Source organism: Prosopis cineraria, unplaced genomic scaffold (assembly GCF_029017545.1).
Source record: "Prosopis cineraria cultivar Desert tree isolate PC_DT_omini unplaced genomic scaffold, ASM2901754v1 PC3, whole genome shotgun sequence".
Lineage (NCBI taxonomy): Eukaryota > Viridiplantae > Streptophyta > Magnoliopsida > Fabales > Fabaceae > Prosopis > Prosopis cineraria.
The window spans coordinates 45,309,933-45,336,317 of record NW_026555334.1 but is presented as its reverse complement, the minus strand read 5'-3'; the positions used below and the strand labels follow the sequence as shown (position 1 = coordinate 45,336,317).

At 35.2% G+C, this 26,385-nt stretch overlaps 1 protein-coding gene across 2 annotated transcripts; it reads right to left on the bottom strand.

Annotated features, from left to right (window-relative positions):
* Window positions 1-1,988: 1,988 nt before the first annotated feature.
* On the bottom strand, window positions 1,989-24,691 carry LOC129304687 (uncharacterized). 2 transcript variants are annotated; one of them, XM_054944436.1, is made up of 27 exons: window positions 24,421-24,691; window positions 23,903-23,968; window positions 23,444-23,530; window positions 22,727-22,783; window positions 22,545-22,609; window positions 22,272-22,441; window positions 21,098-21,159; window positions 20,765-20,848; window positions 20,336-20,495; window positions 10,452-10,567; window positions 9,614-9,742; window positions 9,210-9,281; window positions 8,954-9,049; window positions 8,803-8,880; window positions 8,247-8,375; window positions 7,618-7,794; window positions 7,260-7,463; window positions 7,042-7,155; window positions 6,706-6,947; window positions 6,178-6,223; window positions 5,847-6,095; window positions 5,288-5,518; window positions 4,845-4,936; window positions 3,299-3,527; window positions 2,848-3,204; window positions 2,635-2,708; window positions 1,989-2,529 (listed from the first exon to the last, which is right to left on the bottom strand). In XM_054944436.1, the coding sequence occupies exons 1-27, from the start codon at window positions 24,517-24,519 to the stop codon at window positions 2,418-2,420; spliced, it is 3,597 nt and encodes a 1,198-aa protein (XP_054800411.1). In that variant the 5' UTR covers window positions 24,520-24,691; the 3' UTR covers window positions 1,989-2,417. The 2 variants fall into 2 exon arrangements, 1 of the variants encoding a protein (XP_054800411.1); XR_008591748.1 differs by lacking the exons at window positions 1,989-2,529; window positions 2,635-2,708 and having other exon boundaries at window positions 3,066-3,204; window positions 3,299-3,544.
* Window positions 24,692-26,385: the final 1,694 nt, after the last annotated feature.

Sequence of the window (26,385 nt, the reverse complement as noted above, 5' to 3'; positions counted from 1 at the left end):
TATTAAGGTTAAAGAATTAAAAAATATTTTATAAAGTTAAGAAACTAAAATGAACATTATATAAAATTAAAAAACTAAATATATGCTTTAGCTTTAAATTAATTATTAGTGCACAACCTAAAGAAAACTTTTTATGATTGCTTTTTTTTTGGTAGCTATTTATGATTGCCTTTATAGTGTCAATGCATGTGAAAATATAATCACGTCAGTAAACCCTTTTAGTTCTTACGCCGTGGCATGACTATAGCTTTTAATCAATAATTTATATGATTTGATCAATAATTGAATAGGATTAAATGCTATTTTTTTTAAATGCAACAAATTGGAAGAATCCCTTGTTAATATGTTTTTTTTATTTGTATAAGATAATTAACTAATGCAGCAAATCACAACACAAATTGGCTATATCAATGACCTACTTGGAGGATAATATCTTAAAATAATAATATGATATTTTCGCAATCAAATGGATTCACACATTTAATTTCTTCAGAAATTTATTTAATGATTATAATTTCAATAAATTCATGAATCAAGCCACAAAATTAATTCATTGCATCTACACACATCAAATGCATGCATTGCATTTCCAAATGATGAATAATAATTTATTTTGAGAAATTATTCAGCCTGCAACCACGTGTCAGCACAGGAGAAAAACAAAGAGTTGGCATGGCTTGGTAATATGAAAGCTTATGTGCTTATACCCTGATTATATATATATCATTTAAATTTTTTTTCTATTTATCAACAAATTATTTTTCTAGATACTTCCTTGGAAGTAAGAAGCATAAATTTGTTGTAACAAGGGGTACTTAAAGTTGAAAGTATATTGGATATAAAATTCACGCCAGAGAAAATTTTAGAGCCTATCTAGTAAAACATCAATCCTTCATTCCTTCTTTTCATAATAGTTAAATAAAACCGATATTTCAAATCACATAAATAAAGAAAAATACTGAGAAAAAAAAATGTGGAGAGAATATGACCTCGTTAACGCTCTTTTTGCATCTTTTGCCATAAATGGATACTCCATGAATTTCTTTTAAAAAAAATTATCAAGACAATGATAACAAATTCTCTAAAATTGATATCCATGGATTTCTGTTAAAAAAATTATATCTTTCACATTTTATTATTTTTCATAAAACATAAAATTTTCTTTTTAAAAAAAAAGTTTTATAAAATTCACAGATTCAAAAGTATCTATTCTCCAAAACAATGGTCCTTAGTTTTTATCTTTTTAAAAGCAAATAGCTCATTTAATTTTAAAATAACATATTTAGAACTTTACATTTGTATAACAGAATTTTTATTATTTATTCTCAAACTTACCTGCTTTTATTCATATAAACATATAAAAAAACTATGCTATAAAAAAAAATCTAAGAGATCTCATTTTTACCTTTTAAGCAGAACCTTATTTTCTTTTCTTTTTCCCCCCCTTTAAATTGAGGATTTTGGTTTCCTCTTTCGGTCTATTGGATGAGCGAGAAACTTACACGAGAACATTGTTACGCGTAATTATATTGTTGCATCGACTTTGCATCCAGCCTGCCTCATTTTTGAGTGACTGTTGTGCACGCACCCCGCTGCAACGTATTACTTGGTGTCTATGCAGCAAACAAATATGACCTCTATATTTTAATAGAACCTAGCCCAACCCAAACTTGCTTTTAAGATATATTAATATTAATAATGTTGCTCGCACATGACACAACTTTGCACAAAAATAATTATTATATCCTGTATGTCCTCACGAGCTACATGGTAGTTAAAACATGATGTAACAACCACTCATTTAATTAATACCTAGTCTTTGGCAGAAAGGTTCTGTTTTATTAAACATAAAAAAAATCAATTGATACCCTATTATATAACAATCAAGTTAAAATATGCCATAATCACTATGTTACATTTAATTGATACCTACTCTTTCGCAGAAAGGTTCTATTTTAATAAGCAGATAACAATCAATTGAACGACAATAAGAGCAAGATATTTAGGATGAGATAATGGAAACGGTCACGAAAGAATTGAGAACTACTTAATTTGTACAATCAGTTAAAATTTGATCCTTTAGAATAAAAGGAAATTACTCGATCTCAAAAAGGATGGGTTTTTTTTCTTTTTTGGTTGGGGGGGGGGTTGTTGCTTAATCCTCTCAAGCGAAAGTAAATCCTGTCAAACTACGCAAGATCTTTTTTTTTTTTTTTTGGGCCAACGTCAAACTACATAGGAATATAGGATGACTTCAACATGTGACCACGAGCGTTGATTGCCATACGCGCCGGTCGCCTACCTGCCTCCTCCCCGTCTTCTCGTTTCCAATCCTAACTGTATGTTTTTCATTGATTTTTCTTATTTTGAAAATTAAACAAACAAAATGAGAATCCTTCATGAGATGGAAAAGGAATTTAGTAGGTCTTCTTTCGTGCCATTGGCTTCCGCACTTCCCTCTTTGAAGTTGCAGCAAGTCCTCCTGTGGCCATGGGCATGTCTAATGTAGCTTGATACAAATCCTTCAGTCTTCAAATGGAGACGGAGGGAGGGTGAAAATGTTAAAAAATTATCCATGAGAAAGACTTCAAGTTGGCGCCTCGGGTAAGAATAATAAATAATTGAATCACTCACCTCGGCATACTAAGAAATAGTATAATAACAAGTACTCCGACCACAAGAGGGAATACTGGTGCAGGTGTCAATTCCTGAAGGGCACGACAAATCAATCAACAATTAAGAACATTACACGATACAGCAGGAATAGAATGAGAAGAATGGAAGAACTAATTATTGCAAATTTTTCTGGATGAAGGCTAAAATACAGACGGAGAAGAAAAAAGAAACCTGCTTCAGCTGATCTTCTTCAAATCTGTATCCCAGTGGACCCACATGGATTTGGGCATTTTTTTCCAAGTCAACCTCAATGATATCCGATTCAAATTTATGGGAGCTTGAAGGAAGACCAGAGCGAAGCTGCAGTACGTATCTGCCCTTAGGCAAGTCCTTCACCTGGAAGAAGTTGGAAATTGGCAGAGGGAACACGGACTCTGTCTTACCTGCGTCACTGACTGACTTGATTTCTACTATTAGGTGTTTTCTTTGTTCCACCGTACTGCTTCCTTCAACATGACAACTCATAATCGTCATTTCTGGCTCCTCAAAAACTATAAAATCCAAACCCTTCACATCCTTAGTTCCAACCTGGGTACATACAGAACAAGCTTAAAAGGTAAACCCGAGCCGGAACTCAGCACATCAATAGGAAAGCTGAAAAAGATAACTTGCAAGAACTAACCTTGACAGAAATGGAATCAGGAGAAGCACGCTCAATGCTTGAACTACCCACACCATCTCTTTTAGCCACTTTAATCACATAGGTAGTATCAGGCAACAGCCCTCTCAGACGATAATTTCCAGAGGGATCTGCCACTGTTTCTTCAAAATAACCTTTTGAAACCGACCGTGCTTCAACAGGAACCCCTCCTTTTGGTTGGCCAGATAACAGAGTAACTCTACCGGTAGCACTGCAAAGTTGATTTTCCTAAGCATCTTAAGGATTAATATATCCTTGAGTTAGAAAATGCATGCAAATCACTAAGGACAGTTGGATTGAGTAGTAAGGTACTCAACTCCCTACACAAAGGAGTTCAACCATTGTGGCCTCAAAAAACCACATTGAGTGAGCTTTTCCCCATTTGAAATCTGACTTTGCTTAAATCCATATTAGTTAATAGTTAGATACAATGCACTAGTAACCGGAAGGAGTTGGGAAAAAGGGCTAGAATAGATGGCATATAATGCAGATTCTCACTTTCTTGGATAAAGGAAAACATTGCATTAGATGAAAACCCTTTATGATGGCGGGTAAAGAGAAAGCATATGCTGATAACCTGATTACATATAGATGTTTCACATGGCTATGTTGCAAAACCAGGCAACAGTGTGCAGCTCCTAGTCTTTGGCATGGCCATCTCAAACGAAGAGGGCGGGACTTGCCATTGAAGATTCTGCTTTTAGGACTACTAATGAATAATGAATTAAAAAATTTATAGTTTGTGTCTCCTACCCATGCAAGACTTTCCAACCATGTATATTTAGGTAACAAATTATTCAAGGTTAATTTATTGGGCCAACTACAGGCTCAATTGAGCTTACAACAAAAATAAGAATTTGATTCACTTGCTCAAAAACGAGATTTGCTTATCTGTTAAAATAAAAATTTGACAAAATTGCAAGCCGCTTCTTCACGTGCAGCTAGTGAGCCAGGGTTTATTCAATTTCTCATTCAAACTGAAGCAAAAAGCCTATATTGGTGACCACCAGGTCAAATGCACTCTCCACGCAATAACTAGTTCACCAAACAAGACTGAAAAACTATTTCCCCCTACACCTGATTGATCAAACAAACAAATTCCTCTAAGAGTTCAAATTAATCTGACATTCCTTCCTCTGTTCTTAGAAGAAAAAGAAAGGAGGAGCAGTTAATATGCCCTGTATCATTAACCATATGATTAAAATTACTCATATACTCCTTGCAGACTGTAGGCAGGTAATAATTGTGCAGATGCTATATGAATAGAGAAACTATCCAGGATATACAAAGCCCACAAAGATATTAGCAAACTTCCCTATTACTTGCAATATGGGAAAAAGAGAAATCTAAACTGAAAATTCTAAAAACAAGCAATAACGCCAGCCTAAGCAAATTAAACCATAAAATTCTGGAAACCCAGCACTGATATATATATGTTAGATGTACAATCAACTTGTATATAATTACCAATTATTGCCTCTACATAAATGAAAGAAGAGACGAAGTGGGTTAAATAAGAAAATAAAACCTGTAAGCTACACGAGTGGCTTGAAAAATGACTTCTCTAGATTCTCCAGCTCCAAGCTCTATTGACTGTGCTGGAGGTGAGAAAGCAAACTCCTAGGATATAAAATAATTTATATCAGGTAAGGCAGTTAAAAAAGAGCTTCTGCCCAAAAAAAAAAAAAAAGAACACGCACAGATTCTTTACAATGTCTATACACTAAAACTTTCTTCACTTCATTTTTATGTCCCAAGCAAGCAGAAATTATCAAGATCTTGATACACTCATAATGAGATGACTATTAAGACATGGAAAGATGGATTATGGAAGGTTCTGGATAAGCAAACTAAACAATAAAGCTACAAGGGAACTTTTTTCATTTCTCCTTTCCTGACCAGATAATTAGGAAAAATAAGACTATATATAAGTAGCTAGCAATATATTAAAATTTCTGTCTAGTAAGCTACCTTTAAAACAGGGCGCAGATAGAACATCCCAGGAAACAAATTATCAAACAGGAAAGTTCCACCGGCCCCGGATACTGAGTTGTTTCTGTAACCATTATCACCACTCAAGGATAAAAGAACAGAAGGAATGGGTTCTTTGGCATCATCTTTGTGATGTAAGCGTACTGAAATTTGACTAAGCTTCTGACAGCTGAAAGAATGATGCCCAACTTGTTTTAAATAATAACCAGGCTGCAAGTGAAAGACAATGAATCAATCTAAGGAAAGAAAGAACTGAAGTCACAGGAAAGTACCACAGAAAAAGGGTTTCTACATTCTGTTTTCATATTTACTGATCATGACATGAAATCTTAATACAGGCAAAAGAAAAAACAACATTAATAGCAAATTTTGAGAATTTGGTTCTCCGAGATTTCATTGTCTACATGTTGAATTTATTTTAATACAGGAAAGACTGCAACTGGAACTTAAAAGCACCAATACAGAGACGCGCACTATTTATCTATTAAATAGTGCATTTATTTTATCCCGTATGACATTGAACTGAGAAAATGACTACCTTTGAAGCCTCAACATTGTAAGTAACGTCATCATATAGAGGACCTGCTACATAGGTACCATCAGACAGAGTGGTAGTTTGAAGCACGGATTCACCACTTTTAAGACCCGTGACATGGCTATCACCAGCCGCAAGAATTCTAATATGAACACCAGAAAGAGGAGGTGAAACTGATCCTTCAATATACAAACCCAGGCGACCCAAAAATCTAGGAACGGGGGCTTGACAACTGCCATCTATCACTGAGACCTATTGAGTGAATTTTTGAGATGAAGCTTCAGTAACATTCAAAGAAAGACATCAGTGGGCAAGTTAACTTATTACTACTTACATGATGTTCTCTAGGATAAAATAATATCTTCTGCTCCCCACCATTCCTGTGATAAATCAAAAGAACAAGTCAACAGTATTGTACAAACCAAACCGCAGAGCTTCTTGAACTAATTCTATGTTAAATTCCAGTAATCATTATTAATGATTGTATGCAGCATAATATACAACAAAACAATATACAATTGATTATTATTAAATTTATTCAAAAGTTCAATTCTTAAAACATACTTGTGTTTATTTTTATCACTACTTTGCCTGGAAAGGGAGTCCATGACTCCTTAGTAAGCTCATAACAACATAAAATCTTTTGCAGCTTAATATACTACAAAACAACGTACGTTTGACTGCTACAAAATTTATTCAAAAGTTCAATTCTTAAAGCATGCTTATGTTTACTTTTTTTTTTTTTTCACTATGCCTGGAGTTGGAGTCCATACCTCCTTAGTAAACTCATAACATAAAATCTTTTGATAAAAAGATGTTATCCAACTGATATAGTTAAAACAAACTAGCCAGAATAGTGCACCTTGGGTCGTGAGGAATAAACGTAAGCTTTTCTCCAGGATCAGCCCATATAGAATACTCATAGATAGCAGTACTTGTTTGATCTTTCCCATCGGATGAAAGTATGGCCTCGGCAGCATCAATAACACCAGCTCCACCATTTTGAATATGCACAATCATATTCTCAGGCAATTCATTTAGTAAGCTGGACTCCACATTTATTTGTCCTTTAAGAAGATACTTTTCTCCTTTCAGAAAGATGGGCTACCAAAAAGTTATTAAACACAAGATTAGACAGTCAAAAATGAACCAAAAAAAGAAAAAATACATGAGTTATGTTTTTTTAAATCCTGCATACCAATAAATTAGACGTATCAATTTTCACAGCTGAGCTCCCAAAGAAGATACACGAGTTTTTAAAATGCAATTCATGCACTCCAGCATATTCTACACATACTTGCTGGGAACCTTTCTGCAGTTCACACCAAAAAAAAAACATGATGAATTTTGAGTAGCAGCTAGACTTCCCAAACAAAGTTTCAGTGGCTATAATTGGCATTTGGCAGGTTAAATTACCTGAATCTTCAAATTCACATTTGAGCCATTAGGTTGAATCATGTAACTATCAACATCATGGGTCGAAATAATATTGACCCAGTAACCTTTTTGGACAAAAAAAACTCCTTTTAAGTCCTCAGCTCCAACATCTACATCAATGAAGCTCTGCTCCCAGCACCAATTATCTTCCACGGTTGCTAATTTTGACGACTTATGTTTTACCTAAATCAATGCATTATGGTTAACGAGCAAAACTGAACAAAAAGGAGTAAACAAGGGAAAAAAAATCAAAGAATAACGAGAATGTTGAGGAAATATATTTCACAACAAGGCAAGTCTCAAATAACTATAAAATGGGAATGTGTGCAGGACAAACCTCGAGCCTGTACTTTCCAGGGATAATGTCTGAAAAGTGAAATTCACTACTCTCATCGGTTAAGTTAATTGTCTTTCTCTCTTCATCATGTTTATTGAAATATCTCACAATAGAAACGGATACAGATGGACCACATTTCTCTCTGCAGACTACAGCACCATGAATGTTGACAAGAGCCTACAATCATGTGGCACATGAAGATATCAGAAGCGAACATTTTCCATTATAAATAGATTGTAAAGGCCTAAATGCTACGGGACCCTATGCTGGGATGCGGGCAAAAAAGACCCCCAATGAAAATCAAAAAGGAAGCAAAAGAAATTTAAAAGTTTCAGGTAAAATTTTAATTATTTTTGGAAAAACATATAAATAAATAATCAAAGACCTGAAACTTAAGTTAGCAATTCTGCTCTAACCAAAATTAAAGCTACCATCTTGAAATCTGTATATTCATACTGCTGAACAAGACATGTAACCATAAGAATGATCTTTATTGTGCTGAGTAATTACCAAGAAACTATAATTTGCAGGTTTTATGATTCCAAGGACTTCGCTTCAGCAAGCATCTGGTGGAAAAGATTATATAGAGGAAAATAAAAGACACCAAAATGTAGAGATGGAGATATTACCTGTGAAAACTCAACATTCAACAATGGACTTTTGACAACAACATCAATGTAAGATGGTAAAAACATGAGTCCAGGAACACTCTCAGGAGAAGCAGCAATAGCTGACAAGCGATATTCACCAGGCAAAACCTAAACATTATTAATTATTAATTAAAAAAGAAAAAATGAAAAGTTAGACATCACTTGTAGAGAAGGAAAAAATACAAAATTTAGCAGATACTTTAAGATAATCCCAAAACAAAGGGAAAAAAAATCAGAAATATTTTCCCCTTAATAATGTCCTGAGCCAGAACCTAGGTCAAATAGTGATCACAATTTGCCTAGTTATTAATTTAAGAAAATCCTATCAAAAGGTTTGAAACTAGAGAAAATAGAATATAAGAATTTCTGATAAATGCTTTTAAAAAAAAAATAGAGTGGTTTCTAAACTAGCAAACAAAGTTAAAGCTGTAGCTTGTAGATCACATTATTTTGTGCTTGACATATTACTTCTCTCAGTTTAAGCCAAACCAGAAGACATAGGCAAAACGAAAAAAGATAAAAGTAACAAGCGTACTTCAAAGCAGAACTTTCCATTTGCATCTGTCTGTTTTTTTTGTGGCTTCACATTCTCGGGTCCATGAGTCAGAGCCACCTAAAAAATAAAAGATTAGCTTCAGTTAATATGCCAAAAATATTTGATAAATTACAAGAAGGTAGATGCATACCTTTGCTTTAAGGCCGCCACTAACCATTTTAACCACACCACATAGATCATATGAGATGGCATTGATTTCCTCAATTGAAGCCATATTTGGCAACACCTGAGCAAATAAACGATGTTTCAAAAGAAAGACATGGCAGCAGCAAGGTTCATTTTTAAATCAATTCGAAATTCTATTCTTTTCAACCATATAATTAGTAATCACTTACTAACAACACATTTCAAGATAAACATATGTTTGACTTATAAATATATTTTACCATATAATTCTCCAACTTATTGAACTTGTAGTGCTTCTTTTTGGCCTCTATGGTATAGTGCTTGGATGTAACCTATAAAAACCAACACAAGGGTTAGAAGAAAATATATAAGCTACAAAGAGTTAAAATAGCCTTAGCAAAATGTAAGATAAAAGAAATTCCTTACATGCAGGCCTAAAGAAATTTGATAAAATGGAAGATTTAAAAAATTTGATAAAAAGGAAGATAAAATCCAAATTACCAGGTGAGGGAGATAGAGAAAGAGAGACATTACTCAGATATTATTTTGGTTTAAAGTAGAATAAAATAAATTAAATGTACTCCAGAAATTTATATCCTTATTATAAAAAAGGGAGGCTCTCCCATCAATGCATCATGCAAAGCAAATCTAACCAGCCTAATACCTGGTCAAGCTTATAATATCCATGTTTATCAGTAATAAACCTTTCACGACCATCCACAATAATTTTAACACCCTCCACTCCCATCTCATTTCCATCAACTACACGGCCTCCTACAGAGAATCCAGTGACCTGAAATAAAAGATACCATAGTAGAATAACATAATTATAATCACAAAATCCGACATAAAACTGAGAAAATGCTTGTTGTAATTCCTTTAAACTTGGTGAAATATTTTACACATACAGAAATAGTTTTCTTTCTTAACTTTTCATTATAAGAAAATTCCAATATTAATTTCATTCTTTTGAGGCAATCAACTCCCCCGTGTCCTTCTGTAGGCAGATGACAGAGAAAACCAATTCTCGCTGCTATTTATAATAACCATAAATATATGCAATGAAGAGCATATATCTCTTCATCTATCAACATTTATAGCATCTGGTTGTAACAGTAAATCATCCTAACCTATAGAATTATTTGATGCCAATACTTATAAGAAGTATAATCAAAAGGCATTTCACAGTGAATACAGGAAATGAATCTCACAGAAATAAATAAATTAAAACTGGATGGGCATAGATTTCTACATAGATGGCATGGCTTTGAAGATTTTGTGTCTTTTACAAAGGCATTCTTAAGAAGTGAGCAGCATGATCTAGCAAACAGCCAAACATATTTTTCTTGCCTTCACCAGCTGGTGTCAACCACAAATTTGCTGCAAGTATTGATATGGAAATTTTACCGCAAGTAATGATATGGATGAGATTTATAAATATGCTGAAAACCCCAAACAACAAATATCATTGATCTATGCCACAGTTTACCCCTATAATATACCTGAAACTTTTGAGGAACAGTTACATGTTGATGCTTAACATTAACAGAGACATTGGAAGGTGAAACATCAAAAACTGTATTTTCACCCTTGTAGTAAGGCACAAGTTCATAGCTTCCTGTAAAACCAAGCAGTGAAAAGAAGCTCTTGTTCATTCAAGGTGCAAACAAATACTCGATACACACACATATTTATAAATGAAAAATGGATAGTAATAGTGAACTGTAAAGTAACTAAGTAAGCATAAATGCAAGAAATAAGTTGACAAAAGAAACTAAGTACAATACCCATGGAAAAAAGAAAGAAATTGCAAGAATATGACAAACTATGCTATCTCTTTCCAAATGTATAAATTGGACAAGGTGCTTGCTCAAAAATTGATGAAATAAACTCCTAACATAAGGTATAAAAGCTCTGGGAAAGAAATTGCTTTTTGTTGAAATACATTATATATGGGCACTAGAACTTCAAAACAACTTGAGTGAGATACTTCTCGAGAATCGAAGTTCTGAGTTAGGTTAGAATTTTCTCTCTTTTGGGATTTGGGCTTTCATCTTGTCAACACCATGGACGACACCGAACAATGAAAGTCACCTCTGAATAGGCCATTGGACACCAAAAATGATGATAGGAAAAAGAAGGTTAAGGACCCCTGGCAATTATGGACGATTGTATGGATGAAAAGAATGTTGAAACTGCTGAAATGGAGACACCTCCAGCCATAAGACTTTCACACAAAGTTTTAGAAGTAAAAGCACAGGGAAACCTCCATCTTACAAAGAGTCCTTAATAGCCCTCAATGGAGTAGCAAACAGTGCTTACGTCATTCTTGGAGATGAGGATGAGATCATGGACGACAGGGAAATTGAATGGAAGCTACATGAACTGTCAGAAGAGATCGAGGAGTTATGGAATGTTTATCCAGAGGTTCCTATATCACAAGAGGAATTTAATGAAAAGTGTTTGCCATGGAACTACTCCTTGGTTATTACCATTCTAGGCATGAGACTCAATGCATACAAACTAAAGCCATACCTGGAATACTTGTTGGAGGTTTACAAAATTTTGATCTAGTTGATCTTTCAAAAAATTATTTCACGATAAAATTCACAAACAAGGAAAACTAGCGAGCAAATTACAAGGTGTTATATGAAGACTCATGGATGGTGAAGCAACACTATATCCTAGTGCAAAAGTAGTCCCCATATTTTGACCCATTCTGCAATCCTCTTAACTAATGTATTGTTACAACAACCACTTCATTTCCAAACTGGGTGACAGAATTGGGAAGACACTCAAGGTGGATTTACATACTATAGCAGACTTCACAACTAGAGAAGCTAATGTTGAGCATGGGAGATTTGCTCCAATGTGTGTAGAGCTTGACTTGCAGAAAAAACTTGTGCCAAGAATCACCACAACAAGGAAGTTGTTTGACATGCAACATGAGAGTTTGAACATTGTTTGCTTTGAATGTGGTTGGTACGGTCATCGCCGAGAACAATGTCCGTGGAAGAAAATTCTAGCTCTGAATTTGTGAGTGGGTGCACGGGTAAAGAGTAGATCCCTAGACAGACTCAAGCACTAGAAAAGTCAACGTCGACAAAGAAAGAACCATTTGGAGGAAGGATGCTACCACCTCAACCAATATAAGCACGGGTCTCAAGGTAGGGTGAGTAGAAGGTAAAGCAACGAATCATGCAAAAAGGTGGAAAGGGATTCAGAAAAGAGACACCGCATCCTTTTGGCTCAAGGTTTGAGGTACTTGCTAGCATAGAAGAAGATGGGTCAAGTGAGGAAACCAATGCTTGCAAAATGGGAGTTGCTGCTAACCTGGAGAATGACAAATGTGACTTGGTGGTATATCAAGATAGGAAAGTTTTGACTCTCAAAGCTGACACAGGGGGATTCTCGAGACATGATGCGCGTGCAAAGTCAAAAAGATGATGTATAAGGCCACAAGGAAGGAGAACATTAAGCCTGAAATAAATTCAATGCAAAATGCCCAAAGTGTGGATGGGCTAAAAGGAGTCCATAATGGGCTCAACAAATTAGGCCAACAAAACAAAGCACGTAATAAAAGGGGACATCAAAGACTAAACATTGTTATTAGTGGGCATATTGACCAAGTAGGCTTAAATAAGCCTAATGCAAAGAAGTCTGGGCAACCAATGCAGATTGGTATACAACCTATTGATCAACCACTTGTGAATGGGGATACTAGCATTGCAAACCAAGTCACTAACTCAAACACCATGGAAAACACAATGATTGATGACGATGAACCACCTAACTCTTATCAAACTTAGCCAAGGAGGATGAAGGTGTAATGAATGTCATTCCAAACTCGCTGCCAAATGATATGAAGATGACCCTTACTCTGGTTGTAGAAGATACAGCATCAAGGTGAGTCTCTCCCTCTCTGTCGATGCAATTTTATAGTCATGATTATAGGATCTTGGAATTGTAAGGGAGCCAGTGGCCAGGCATTCCCCATTTTTCATGAAAGATATTGTTAGAAAGAACCAAATTGATATATTGTGCCTTTATGAAACTCGCATAAGTGGGATTAAAGCTAATAAAGTTTTGCTTAAGTTAGGCTTTGGCAACTGGATTTGTGTTGAAGCCACATGGTTCACTGGGGGTATTTTGGCGTTCACAGGATGAGTCTGATTTCCTAGTGGATTATATTTCCTCAACCACTCAACTTTCACATTGCAAATTTCTGGATCAACATGCAAATGAATTCTTCTTTTCTACCTTTATGTATGAAGAAACTACCTACCAAAAACAAAACATTTTGTGGAAATCTAACACTAATTAATAATAAGACTAATGATGCTTTGTTAGTGTTAGATGATTTTGATTCATTTCTCTACCCCATTGACAAGGATGGAGGAACGAAACCTTCACTTCTGTCTATGTAACACTTCTCTGCTTGCCTCTATGATACTGGTTCGTTAGAGATGGGGGACCCAACTAGTCGCTTGGAATAAAAAAAAGGGTTAGGGAAAACATTGACTGGGTTTTCTGCAACAATTACTAGCTTGATTCCTTCCCATTTACTTCAACGATTCATGATCTTTCTTATACCTTTGACCATAAAGTGATTGTTGTGAATTGTGATCATGACTTACCATTTGCCCGTCCCCTTAGGCAAAAACATTTCTCTTATCAAGCTACTTGGGTGCTAGGAAATGGGTTTAAGGATACAGTTAAGTAGGCATGGCACAAGAGAAACTAGCTAGAGGGAGTTCCTGTGTTTCAATCCAATGCTCTAGAGTGGAATGAGAAGTCAATGGGGAACATTGCTTGGCAAAAATGTGGAATCATTAGGCCATTAGAAGGTATTGAGAAGCATAAGGCTAATAATCCAACTAATGGGCTTGGCAGATTGGAGAAACAACTATAGGATGAATATCATAAGCTTGTTGTGCAGGAGGAATTGATTTGGCTCCAAAAATCAAAGTGCAAATGGTTAAAGTGGGAGGATAAGAACATACAATTTTTCCACGCTTCAGATAAAATCAAAAAGAGACACCAACGTGTGACATCACTCCAAAATGATGATGGGACTTGGATTAGTGACTTTGCAGTGTTGGAAAGTATGGCTAGTGATTTCTTTAAAAACCTCTATACCAAAGACCAAGACATTGATCAAAATCAAGCTTGGCCTACAGCTTTCCCAATCTTATCTGAATTAGAAATCTACTGGATAGAGAGGGAAGTAGATGATATTGAGATCAAAAACTTTTCTTTCTCAATGGGTGCTTTTAAAGCCCTAGGTTTAGATGGTTTGCAGGTGCATTCCTTTCAATGGCAATGGGAACTCATAGGTAGTCATATATGCTCCTTAGTCAATGACGCCTTCCTAAACCCAATGAGTATTAAGGAGGTTAACCAAACACATATTGTGCTTATCCCAAAAATTAGAACCTAACTTCGCTCAAAGATACACGCAAGATATGTGCCCTATATCTCTTTGTAACGTGAGCTTCAAGATTATCACTAAATTGCTAGCAAGTCATCTTTAGTCTTTCATGAACAAACTGGTTGGACCACAACAATGGAATTTCATCCCAGGCTATAGTATCTATGACATCATTGTTGCTCAAGATGTTATCCACTCAATGCAGACTAAGTCGAGCTAGAAAAGCTTTGTAGTGGTAAAGGTTGATATGGAAAAAGCATATGACCAGTTAAATTAAGGCTTTCTTGAACAAACTCTTGTTGACCTAGGGTTTACTAGTCAATTCATTCAGGTTGTTATGGCCTATACTAGTATGGCTTCAATGCGTGTACTTTGGAATAGGGAATATAGCCCAACTTTTTTTCCCCATGAGAAGAGTTCACCAAGGTGATCTCTAAGTCCGTATCTCTCTGTCTTGTGCACGGAAAGAGTAAACCAACTTATCCAAAGTGAGTGTGAATAAGGCAAGTGGAAACCACTTAAATTTAAAACGGCGGGACCATATGTCTCCCACTTATTTTTTGCTAATGATTTGATCCTCTTCGATAAAGCTTCAAGTGATCAAATTGAAGAAATGAGACAAATTATACACCTTTTATGTACCTCCTCAAAGTTAATCTTGCCTAATCTAACGCTTTCTTCTCCAAGAATGTACACTTCAATAAACAACTAGAATTGAGTCAAAGTCTAGGCATTGGTATAATTGCTGATCTTGGAAAATATCTCGAGATTCCTCTCGTCCATACTAGAGTCACTAAGGCAACCTTTAGCCTAATTGTCTAAAGGGTTAAGAAGAGGCTATCTTCCTGCAAAGGTAAATTTCTAAACAAAGCCGGTAGGACTATGCTCGTCAAAGCTATTTTATCTTCTTTACCCACCTACCAAATGCAATCAGCACTTCTCTCCAAGGGGGTTATTAAGGAATTGGAGCAAATAGCAGGCACTTTTTTTGGAGTCAGGATGAGGAGGTTTACAAAATGCACTTGATAGTGTGGGATACCATCTCATGCAATAAAACATCAGGTAGGCTAGGCATCAAAAACCTCACCTATCAAAATAAGGCACTTGTTATGAAGTTATGTTGGGGCTTAGTTACTAATAAGGAAAAACTTTAAGTAAAAATTCCTAAAGCCAAGTATGGGTGTGGGGACCAACTACTACCTATGGTGGTGAAAAGAAAAAATCCATCTCTTGTCTAAAGATCTATCTATCAAGTCTGGGATCCTTTTGAGACATGCTTAGGTAAGAAAGTAAATAGTGGCAGGAATACTAATTTTTGGTGGGCCAAATGGAGCTATTTAAATTAACCACTACACTCTCTTGCCAAACATAATAGCCATCTCATTGAGCCTAATGCATCTGTGCACAATTTCGTACTACCACATGAGATGTTGATAGATGGTCTTTCCTCCCTGGGTGGTTGAACAACTAAATAAGAGCAAACCTCGAATTAATAATAGGGAGGATGAATGGTGTTGGAGACTGTCTTCGAATGGATGCTTTTCAATCAAGTCCACTTATAATTTCATCTCTCAAACTGTGGTAACAAGAGATAACTCCTTTTGGAAACATCTCTGGAAATGGCAAATACCAAAAAAAGGTGAAGATGTTCATGTGGCAAGTTTCCTATGAGAAGATTGTTATTAACTCACCCAGAGCTAAGAGAGAATTGTTACTAACTCACTCAAAGTCAAGAGAGGATTATCAAGCATTAGTTCTTGTCCTTTTGAGTGTAATAGTGAGGAGACTATCATTCATATACTTCGGAATTGAAAGAGAAAAAGTGTGGCAATCCTTCATTACTCCTAACACTTTTAATTGCTTTTTCTCTCTTAGTTTGCAGGAATGGCTTCAGTGGAATGCAAGAAACAAGCTCAGGAGACAATAAGTGAGAAACCGGCACTAGACAAGAGTTTTTTATTGTGCTTGCTGGATGATCTGGACACAAAGACGTCAACAACTTTTTGGGGAGCAATGGAAATCAGCCAAGGGAATCATTCATAGCTGCCACAATCTCCTCTTCGAAGATGTAACGACTATTATGTGAAAGCATCAAATTTTTGACACTGTTGACAACCAAACCTATACCTGGACACCTCCACTATCTGATACAATGAGAGTAGATGTGGAAGGGTCAATTTGAAACCAAAATCATGCCGCGTGTAGTGGAGTAATTAGAAACAAGGAAGGAGCCTGGATTATGGGTTTTAAGAAAAATTTAGGTTGCCTAGGCCCCACTGCAGCAAAAATATTAGCCGCTAAAACTGGGCTGGAATTAAGTAGAAATCTTGGATTCACCAAGATTCAACTCTATACGGATTCGCTAGACTCAGTCAATCTTCTTTTAAGGGATGTCTCTTCTGATCATCCATTAAGAGAGGAGATTTTAGTGATTCCAGAGATTATTCGTGACCACTGGGGTGTCAAGATTATTGTTTCGGCCAGGTCAGCCATTCAATATGCAGATTTTATGCCAAATGAAGCCCATGCCAGTGATTTCAGAGTGGAATTACTGGAAGATGTACCAGCGGGGTATGCACAACTGTTTTGGGAAGACAAGCAATCTTTACCTCATGTTTAGTCGCTATTTTAGGCGTTGGTTCTAGTTTTTTGTAACGTTATTTTAACTTTCTCAAGCTCATGCTTGTCTTTTTATTGCAAAAAAGAAAAACAACAACAACAACAACAACAACAACAAGCCTTTATCCCACTAGGTGGGGTCGGCTACATGGATTGCAAGACGCCATTGTGCTCTATCATTTATTAAGCTTTTAGAAATATTATTAATTAAGAGATCACGTTCAACAACTTCCAAGAGTGTTCTCTTAGGCCTTCCTCTACCTCTCTTAATCGGACTCAAAGTTATATGTTCCACTCTTCTCACTGGTGCCTCCCTTGGTCTTCTTTGTACATGCCCAAACCATCTCAACCGATTTTCTACCATTTTTTCCTCAATAGGTGCCACCCTCACTTTTTCACGTATGTGCTCATTTCGAATTTTATCTTTACGTGTATGTCCGCACATCCATCGTAACATTCTCATCTCTGCTACTCCAACTTTATGCTCTTGCTGTCCCGTTAGAGCCCAGCATTCACTACTATATAACATTGCCGGTCTGATAGCAGTACGATAAAACTTTCCTTTAAGTTTATTAGGCACCTTACGGTCACAAATAACTCCTTTAGCTTTTCTCCAATTAAACCACCCAGCTTGAATTCTATGTGAAATATCTCCACTGATTTCGCCATCATTTTGGATAATGGCTCCCAAATATCTAAACTTTTCCACTTGAGGTATAATTTGATCTCCCAATTTTACTTCCAAATTATTTTCGAATAGTCCTTTATCAAATTTACAATATAAATATTCCGTCTTACTTCTACTCAGACGAAAACCTTTCGACTCCAATGTCCTCCTCCATAACTCAAGTTTGCAATTAACCTCTTCTCTTGTCTCTGCTATAAGAACTATATCATCCGCGAAGAGCATACATTTCGGGATTTCCTCTTGAATATGTTCCGTCAAAACATTTAAAATCAAGTTGAACAAATAAGGACTCAGAGATGATCCCTGATGTAGCCCAATCTTTATAGGAAAATCCTTTGTTTGACCACTAGGCGTTCTTATACTAGTTTTTACCCCCTCATACATATCTTGTATGGCTTTAATATAAGCAATCCGTACTCCCTTTTTTTCCAACGCTTTCCAAAGCACTTCTCTTGGTATACGGTCATAAGCTTTTTCCAAATCAATAAAAACCATGTGTAGATCTTTATCTTTACAACGATACTTTTCCATTAATCCCCTTAGTAGATAAATCGCCTCTGTAGTTGATCTACCTGGCATAAAACCAAATTGATTCTCAGAAATACTTGTCTCCAATCTCAACCTATGCTCAATTACTTTCTCCCACAATTTCATTGTGTGGCTCATGAGTTTAATCCCTCTATAGTTAGTACAATTCTGAATATCTCCTTTATTTTTATAAATAGGAATTAATGTACTTCTCCTCCACTCATCAGGCATTTTCTTGGACCGTAAAATCACATTAAATAACTTAGTTAACCATCTCACCCCTTCTTCACCTAAACATTTCCACGCTTCGATAGATATACAATCAGGTCCGTTAGCTCTACCATTTGCCATTTTCTTAAGAGCTTCCTTTACCTCCTTATCACGTATGTTTCGATAGAATGACAAATTTTGTTCTCCTTCACCAATTACTAAATCCTCCAAGTTACTAGATGAATCCTCTCCATCATTGAAAAGTTTAGAAAAATAAGTCTCCCATCTATTTTTAATTTCATCATCTGTAACTAAAATTCTTCCCTCTTCATCCTTAATACACCTTACCTGTTCTAGATCTCTTGATTTTCTTTCCCTACTCTTGGCAATCTTATAAATATTTTGCTCTCCTTCCTTCGTCTCAAGGTTCTTATAAAATTCTTCAAAAGCTTTAGAACGAGCTTCACCCACAGCTCTCTTAGTTTCCTTCTTAGCCATACGGTACCTCTCCCAATTTTCCTCATTGTTACACAAATGTATGGCTTTAAAACAGTTCTTCTTATACTTGATTTTGTCCTGTACACTATTATTCCACCACCAAGACTCCTTATCTCTCGGACCAGGACCTTTCGATTCTCCCAAAACTACTTTTGCAACCTCCCGTATCTTTTTAGCCATATCCTCCCATATGATGTTAGCACTTCCCTGAGAATCCCAAATTCCTTTATCCAAAAGATTTCGCTTGAAAATATCTTGCTTCTCACCTTTTAATTGCCACCACCTAATCCTTGGTGTTACTACTTGTCGACGTTTTTGGATTTTACTCATAATACACACATCAAGGACTAGGACCCTATGTTGTGTCGTTACAGCATCTCCAGGGATCACCTTACAATTTTTACAAAGTTTTCTATCTGTGTTCCTAACCAAAAGAAAATCAATCTGCGACCTTGAGGCTCCACTTTTGTAGGTGATGAGATGCTCATCTCTCTTCTTGAAACAAGTATTGGCAATCTTAAAATCATACGCCAATGAGAAATCAAGAAGAGTTTGCCCTTCATTGTTTAGCTCTCCAAAACCAAAACCACCATGCACCCTCGCATACTGACCAGCTTCCCTCCCGACATGCCCATTAAAGTCTCCTCCAATAAAAATCTTTTCACTCTGTGGTATGTGTCGAATCAACCCCTCCAGATCCTCCCAAAATAATTCCTTAAGACTGGCTTCTGTCCCGACTTGCGGCGCATAAGCGCTAACAATATTAACAGTCTCACGTCCAATTATCATTTTTAAAGAAATAATTCTGTCTCCAATTCTGCTAACTTCTACAACGTTCTTCTTCCACTCCTTATCTATAATGATGCCTACTCCATTGCGTGCACTTACTTTTCCTGTATACCAAAGTTTGAAACCTTGAATATCCTTAGCTTCTTCTCCACGCCATTTTGTTTCTTGCAAGCAAAGGATATTGATTTTCCTTTGAATCATAACCCCTACAACCTCTACAGATTTACAATTTAATGTCCCAACATTCCAAGTACCAAATCTAATTTTGCTCTTATGGACTAACTTCTTTAGCCGCGTGCGTCCAGAATGACGCGGTAGCCCTTGCTCATTTAACACTACATCCGGGCGCCGATGCAGCGGCTCTAACTCACTTATCACTGTACTCGAGCCATGCAGCGCGTTACTTACGGGCAACGACCTAGCATTAACATTATAACGTCTATTGTCCATGTTCATGATAGATTCAACAAATTTTTACATTGGCTGTTGATGGCCTAACACAACCCTCCTCCTTTACCCGGGCTTGGGACCGGCTATAAACATAGGCGGAGTTTTATTGCAAAAAAGAAAGAAAGAAAGAAATTCAAAACAACCTGTTGGAATTAGGGAGAAATGGGAATTACCACAGGGTATTGAATTGAATGTGAACTTTCCATCAGCATCTGATACAGCATGGCATAGAGCAACACCTTTCCCAAGGCCACTGCCAGGACCGTGCACACATTCTACCTCAGAGACGTCATTTGAATATAAGTAAATGTGGACTCCTAATATTGGATTTCCCTGGAAGTGCAAGAGCCGAAGCAAAACATAAAATAAAAGGAAAAGATATTTAATCTGGGAGTTCAGTTTATACAATACTTATTTTGAAAGTTCAACTAGGCTGAAATCTAGAATAACATCGCTAAACAAATTCCTCTAACCTCAACCCAGGACACAGCAAACGAGAACTTATTCTGGATTTTATAATTCACAGATATAAATGGATATTTTCAATGAATTGTTGAATAAAATAATCCAGAGAGTATATTGTCCCTTTTAACAAATATTACCTGAGCAACAACATGCCCATTGATGCTATACCCAGGGACAAAGAAAACATCATCAACTACCCCATTTCCAAAGCCCAGTTCCACCTGCAAGGAGCACATGAAAAAAAAACATGAAGAATATAAAAGACTGTTAACATTAAATATAGTATGAGAGTATGTTTGGGAACCCGTTGGTTTTGGATAAATCATGATTTTGACCAAATAACATCAGTAAAGTTGTAATGCCTATTTCAATGAATTTCCAAACATAAACTTAAAGGAGCTCTAGACTAAAGAAAAGGTTACATATAGTATTAAAACAACTTAATACAGATAAATAATAAGGCTCCAAACCTGTGTTGAACCTTTAATATCAACTTTCAACTCAGGATGTGATGCACGCAGTTCATATCTCCCTGAACAAAAAGAGCATGACTGTTAAAATAAAAATCCACTTGTTTGAGCAATTTTTTTGTATAATAGTGGATAACATAGCTCAAAAAAGAGTACACATCAAGTTTCCAATAAAGCCCCTTCCTCATCATCATCCACCACCTCTTTGCAGTAAGGTGGGGGCTGGTTTGAGCAATTTTGAGAAAGGGGGAGCTGTGAATAATAATTATGATCACAGTGATGGTGATGGTGATGATTTTTTTGGCAAAAGAAGAAAGGCAAGCGCAAGGCCTAGTGTTCAGCTAATAATTAACTAACTTTGGCATAGAATCCTCAAACTAGGACAATCCCCAACTAGGAGCAACCCACGCACACCCCAAATAAAATGATCATCTCATTTTCCTCAAGAAAGTGGTTTGAAGTGGGGATCAATTTTCATTCATATAAACATTGTAGATTTTTTTTCTTGATTTGATCCTTTTCATTTAAAATTTCTTGCATTTTAACTGTCATATTTGAGATGTTTTCATAGATTTTGCTAGCTATCTTTTGGTTTGATTGTCCATTAACTTTTGGGTGGATGATTGGCTGGCAAAGGTTGGCTTTAGGTTCCATGCTCATCTCAACGCTGGACTGCATGATGAGACAGCATTACTTGAGAATTGACGGGGGGGGAATAGGAAAAGGAAATACATTGGACTCCTTGGTCAGATACCCTAAACACAAAGCTCAACCTAACACGTCCCAATTTCTTGGATATGAACATAAATCCTTAAAAGAGAGTTAATTTAGTAACTCATTAATTGCTCTCATAGAATGTAACCAATTAACCCTTTCAAAAACAACTATATCATATTTTATATTGTTGAATCCTTTCTTCCAATCGTCTGCAAACTATTTCATTATATTATATAGTTAACTTCAACAAGATCTACTGCTTCAAGTAACAATCTTGCGAAGCATAGACTCAATAACAATCAATCAAATACAAAAAACCCATATTCATTAATCTAAGATAACTACTTATAGTTGGTGATTCCCTGAATAGAGCAAGAAAAGAAGTTGCCACGAGCAATGATGGAATGCAATTGTACAAACACAAGTTCTCTGTAGAAATAAATTAAAGCTTTCCCACCTGGAAAAATATTTGTGAACAAGTAACCCCCTGATGATGAAGTTAAGACAGAAGAGACAAGATCACCAGCAGGAGATAACAATTCAACCTCCACATTTGAAGGGCCACCGTTTTTAACTGAACAGCTTTTCCCACCGACAGCCCCCACAACTCTACCAGATATAGTGAAACTACATAATGCAAACATCAGCAGGTAACATCGAAAAGCAGAGAAAGTGGAAACAAATGATTCAGAAGGAAGCAAAGAAATATAAAGTCAAATAAATATCCCACCCTGTGAAACGAAAATTTATATCTTCATTACCATTGCATCCATCATCATCAACCACAGCAGGAACCTGTAGCAAAAAGGAAAAAAGAACAAAACATGTCAGATTTCATAGGAACTCCTTTTCAGATATGCGGATCATGACCATGCCATTAAAACATAAATCAATAACAACATAAAAACTAACCTTTTCTGGATCCCATGACCATCCCTCAGGTCCATTAATTTTAATTACAAAAGAACCCTACAAAAAAATAAAAACAGTTGCAGTGAGAAGAATTGAAGAGTGCACTCACGTGTAATTTTAATTTTAACCTTGCACCACATCATGAAACCAAAAATATCTCAAAAACACTCGTAAGAATTTCAACCTAACTTAAGCCCTAGAAAAAGACAACAAAAAGAAAAAATATCAAAGACTTTGTAAATGATGGATTAAAGAAAAGGTTAAGGTTAAAAGAGGGAGGACTGCTCTTGAAGCTCCCAACTGAATTCTTTAAGCTGTTGGTGCGACAAATGATTTAGTTTAAGAGGTATTGATTTGAAGACATCTGACTTTAAGCAATTATGCGCATAAAAAGTGTTCACCGTTGTTTTTCCCATAAACTGGTTATCTACATTATACACTTAATGTGACGGACACTTTTACTCACGTAACAGCAAATGACAAAGCCGACCTATCCCAAGACAATACACTTGTTGAAAACATACTCAGGCAATAAAATATCTCAGTAACCCACACAAAAAAAAAAAAAAGCAAAAGGAGAGGAGGAAACTATTAACAGGACATCATCAGATCATTATACAGAACGCAGATCATCTTAAGGAACAGAATGACCTTTATTATATTTTAAACTCACAACAACAGAATGTGCTTTCGGACGGTAAGTCATACAAGTCTTACCCTGTCATATACTGGAATAAAATAGTATCCATTTGGAGCACATTGCGTTCTGTCCTTTACTAGTCCATCAACTGTGAGAAGCTCAACCTACAAGTAATTTTTTTAACACGAGGTCAGGTGAGTAAAACAGGAATTCCCTTGTACATGCAACTTGCGTAATGCATCAGCGCTTGTTCCTCCAAATAACAGATCAGAAGAACGTTAAAAAAAGACATGAGGTGGATCTTTTAATCATGCCTTGGTTTTCCTTAACACCTTCAGAATGTTGACGGTTTTAAGCCGATAACTTTTTTATAAGCATTGTGCAATAAAGTTTGCAAGTACATATCATCTTCATTTTGTCTGTTTAGATATCATTCCATACGTACACTTTGTGACAACATAAATAAGCGAGTGGCAAAGTTCCAAGAGCTTTGGGGAGATGCCAGTTACCCAAATAGTCTAAATTCGTGAACATACCGTGATATGAGAATAATCCAATTTAGCATCAGTCGGCTTCCTTGACTTAATTAGAGATGAGCTCGCCTGCGGGATGGAAATTCAAAATCAAATGAATAAACTCGTGAATGTATATATATATATAATATATATATATATATAAGCATCTGACCAGATATTTAAAAAAAAAAAAAAAGAGGAAGCAGAAACTTGCAGTAAACAGCCAAGCTAGGAACTACCAATAAACCACTAATAAAGCCGGACAGAAAGGAAAGTCATTTCCCAGGGTTTATTGACTTGCAACAACCAAACACATGAAAGCAATATACGTATATATACATATATATATCAACATCATCCTTGTATAGATGTTTTCTACTGAAAAACATCATTTAGCATCCAAAAAGAACTGTTCAACGCCGGAAAAAATAAAATCTCACATGCAAGGTATAGTAATAGCAGCTAAAATCGGCCACCGCAAAGCCTGCAAATCTTTCTACTAATTTCGCGTAAAGACTAAAAGATCAGGACTACTTTACTTGGACGAAGCCACCACAGCCATGAATTGAATCAGCCCAAGCAACTGAGATCGAAGATGTTACAATCAGTATGAATAGAAAAGCATCTCTAATCGACATTTCGGGATCGGGAATCGGAGGTTGCCGATGATATCAACTGTGAGAGAGTAGACAGATCTGGAGATTCAGGTGGGAATCATTGGTTGTTTAATAATAAAAATCACTGCGCCTGACGCTTCCCAGGCGCAGGGTTTTGGGTTTAGGTTCGTTGCAAAATCGTCACCCAGGATGGGCTCTTCGGTCTGTTTGAGAATATATGAATAACTAGCACAGAAATATTTTAGTTTTTAAAAATAAAAATAAATGTTAATATTAAAAATTATTTTAGCATCCTTAAAATAAATTACATTGCTTTCCCTTCAATTTTATCTTAATTATAACGATTTTTTATTTTTAAAAGATATACAAACCCCTTTTAAAATTAATAGTTAAAACTTATAAAATATAAATATGTCTTTTACTTTTAAGTTTTTATTTTCATTCATTCAATTATTAATTGACAATTAAATTTAACCAAATCTCACACCAATAAAGTAGTTACTTATCCTTAAACTAATATTATATTTTCATATTTACTACTTAATTAACTATTTTACTCCAAAATAAATATAAAGTGATTTATTTATCAGAGACACTTTAAAAAAAAGTAATGATTACGCATCAAGCACTAAAATTGCTTTACATTTTTAATGAAAGAAGTAAGTTTATTAAAATAATATTTTAAACACGTATGTGTAAAAAAAATTAATGAAATAAAAGATAAATTAGTCAATATAATTTATATTTATATTTATTTAAATTTTTAAAATTTTAATAAAATATTTTTAAATTATTATCATGCTTAATTATTACAAAAAAATTGGCTAAAAATTGTTTGAAGTTTCTTAAATTAGAAAGCAATAGAATATACAAATAGATTATAGAGGTAAATTAATAATATTCCTAACCGCATTAAAAATAAGATTTAAGTATAAGTTTTAAGAATAAAAAAGAAGTCTTTATAATTTTAACAAAACACAAGGGATGCCAGTGTATTTTACTCTATAATTTATTAATTTGTGCAAATTAAAGTCTAAAGAATATTTTATTTTAAAATTTATTATGTTCATACATACTTTTTCCATTAAAAAATATAAGGTATTTTTAATCGAATCCCACCTCTAATAAAAGTAGTTACCTAATTTCAAACTAACCATATCTTTTCATATTTACCCATGTTAAACACTCTATAATAAATAAAAATCATCCATTAATAGAGGTATTTTTGAAAAAAAACAATGATTACACCTCCAAAAACTAAAAATACCTTACATTTTTTAGGGCTTGTTTGGTTCAAGGAGAGGGGAGGGGAAATTTTAAAAATTTCCCCTCCCCTCCTCCTAACCAAAGGAGAGGAGGGGCCCTCCCCTCCCTTCCATCCAAACACTCCCTTAACATATAACTTCTTAAAAAATGTTTTTTATTTTTTAACAAAATGAATATTAAAAATATGAATAATAACTTATTTTATTTTATAATGTATTATCATGTATAAATTAAAATTTAAGGAACGACCTTTTTTTGGTTTCCTAATGTATTCTCATGCTTGGCAAGTATAAGACTAAAATTTTAATAAAATGATACCTGTAAAGAATAACTTTTATTTTACAATGTGTTACTATTATTTATATTAAAAAAATATCACTCTTTTTAAAATTTTTCACCTCCTACAATTTGAAATATAATGTAACTTGTTTTTTTACAAAATGTGTTGCCCTATATATTACCTTAACCATATACTATAATGAATCATACTACAATTTATATCATAATACTATTTATAAATCATAATTATAATGGTTGTAAATCAAGTGAATAGTATAATTCATGTTATGATACCATTTATCAATCATATGTATGAGCATTACAGGTAGTACAATGATTATT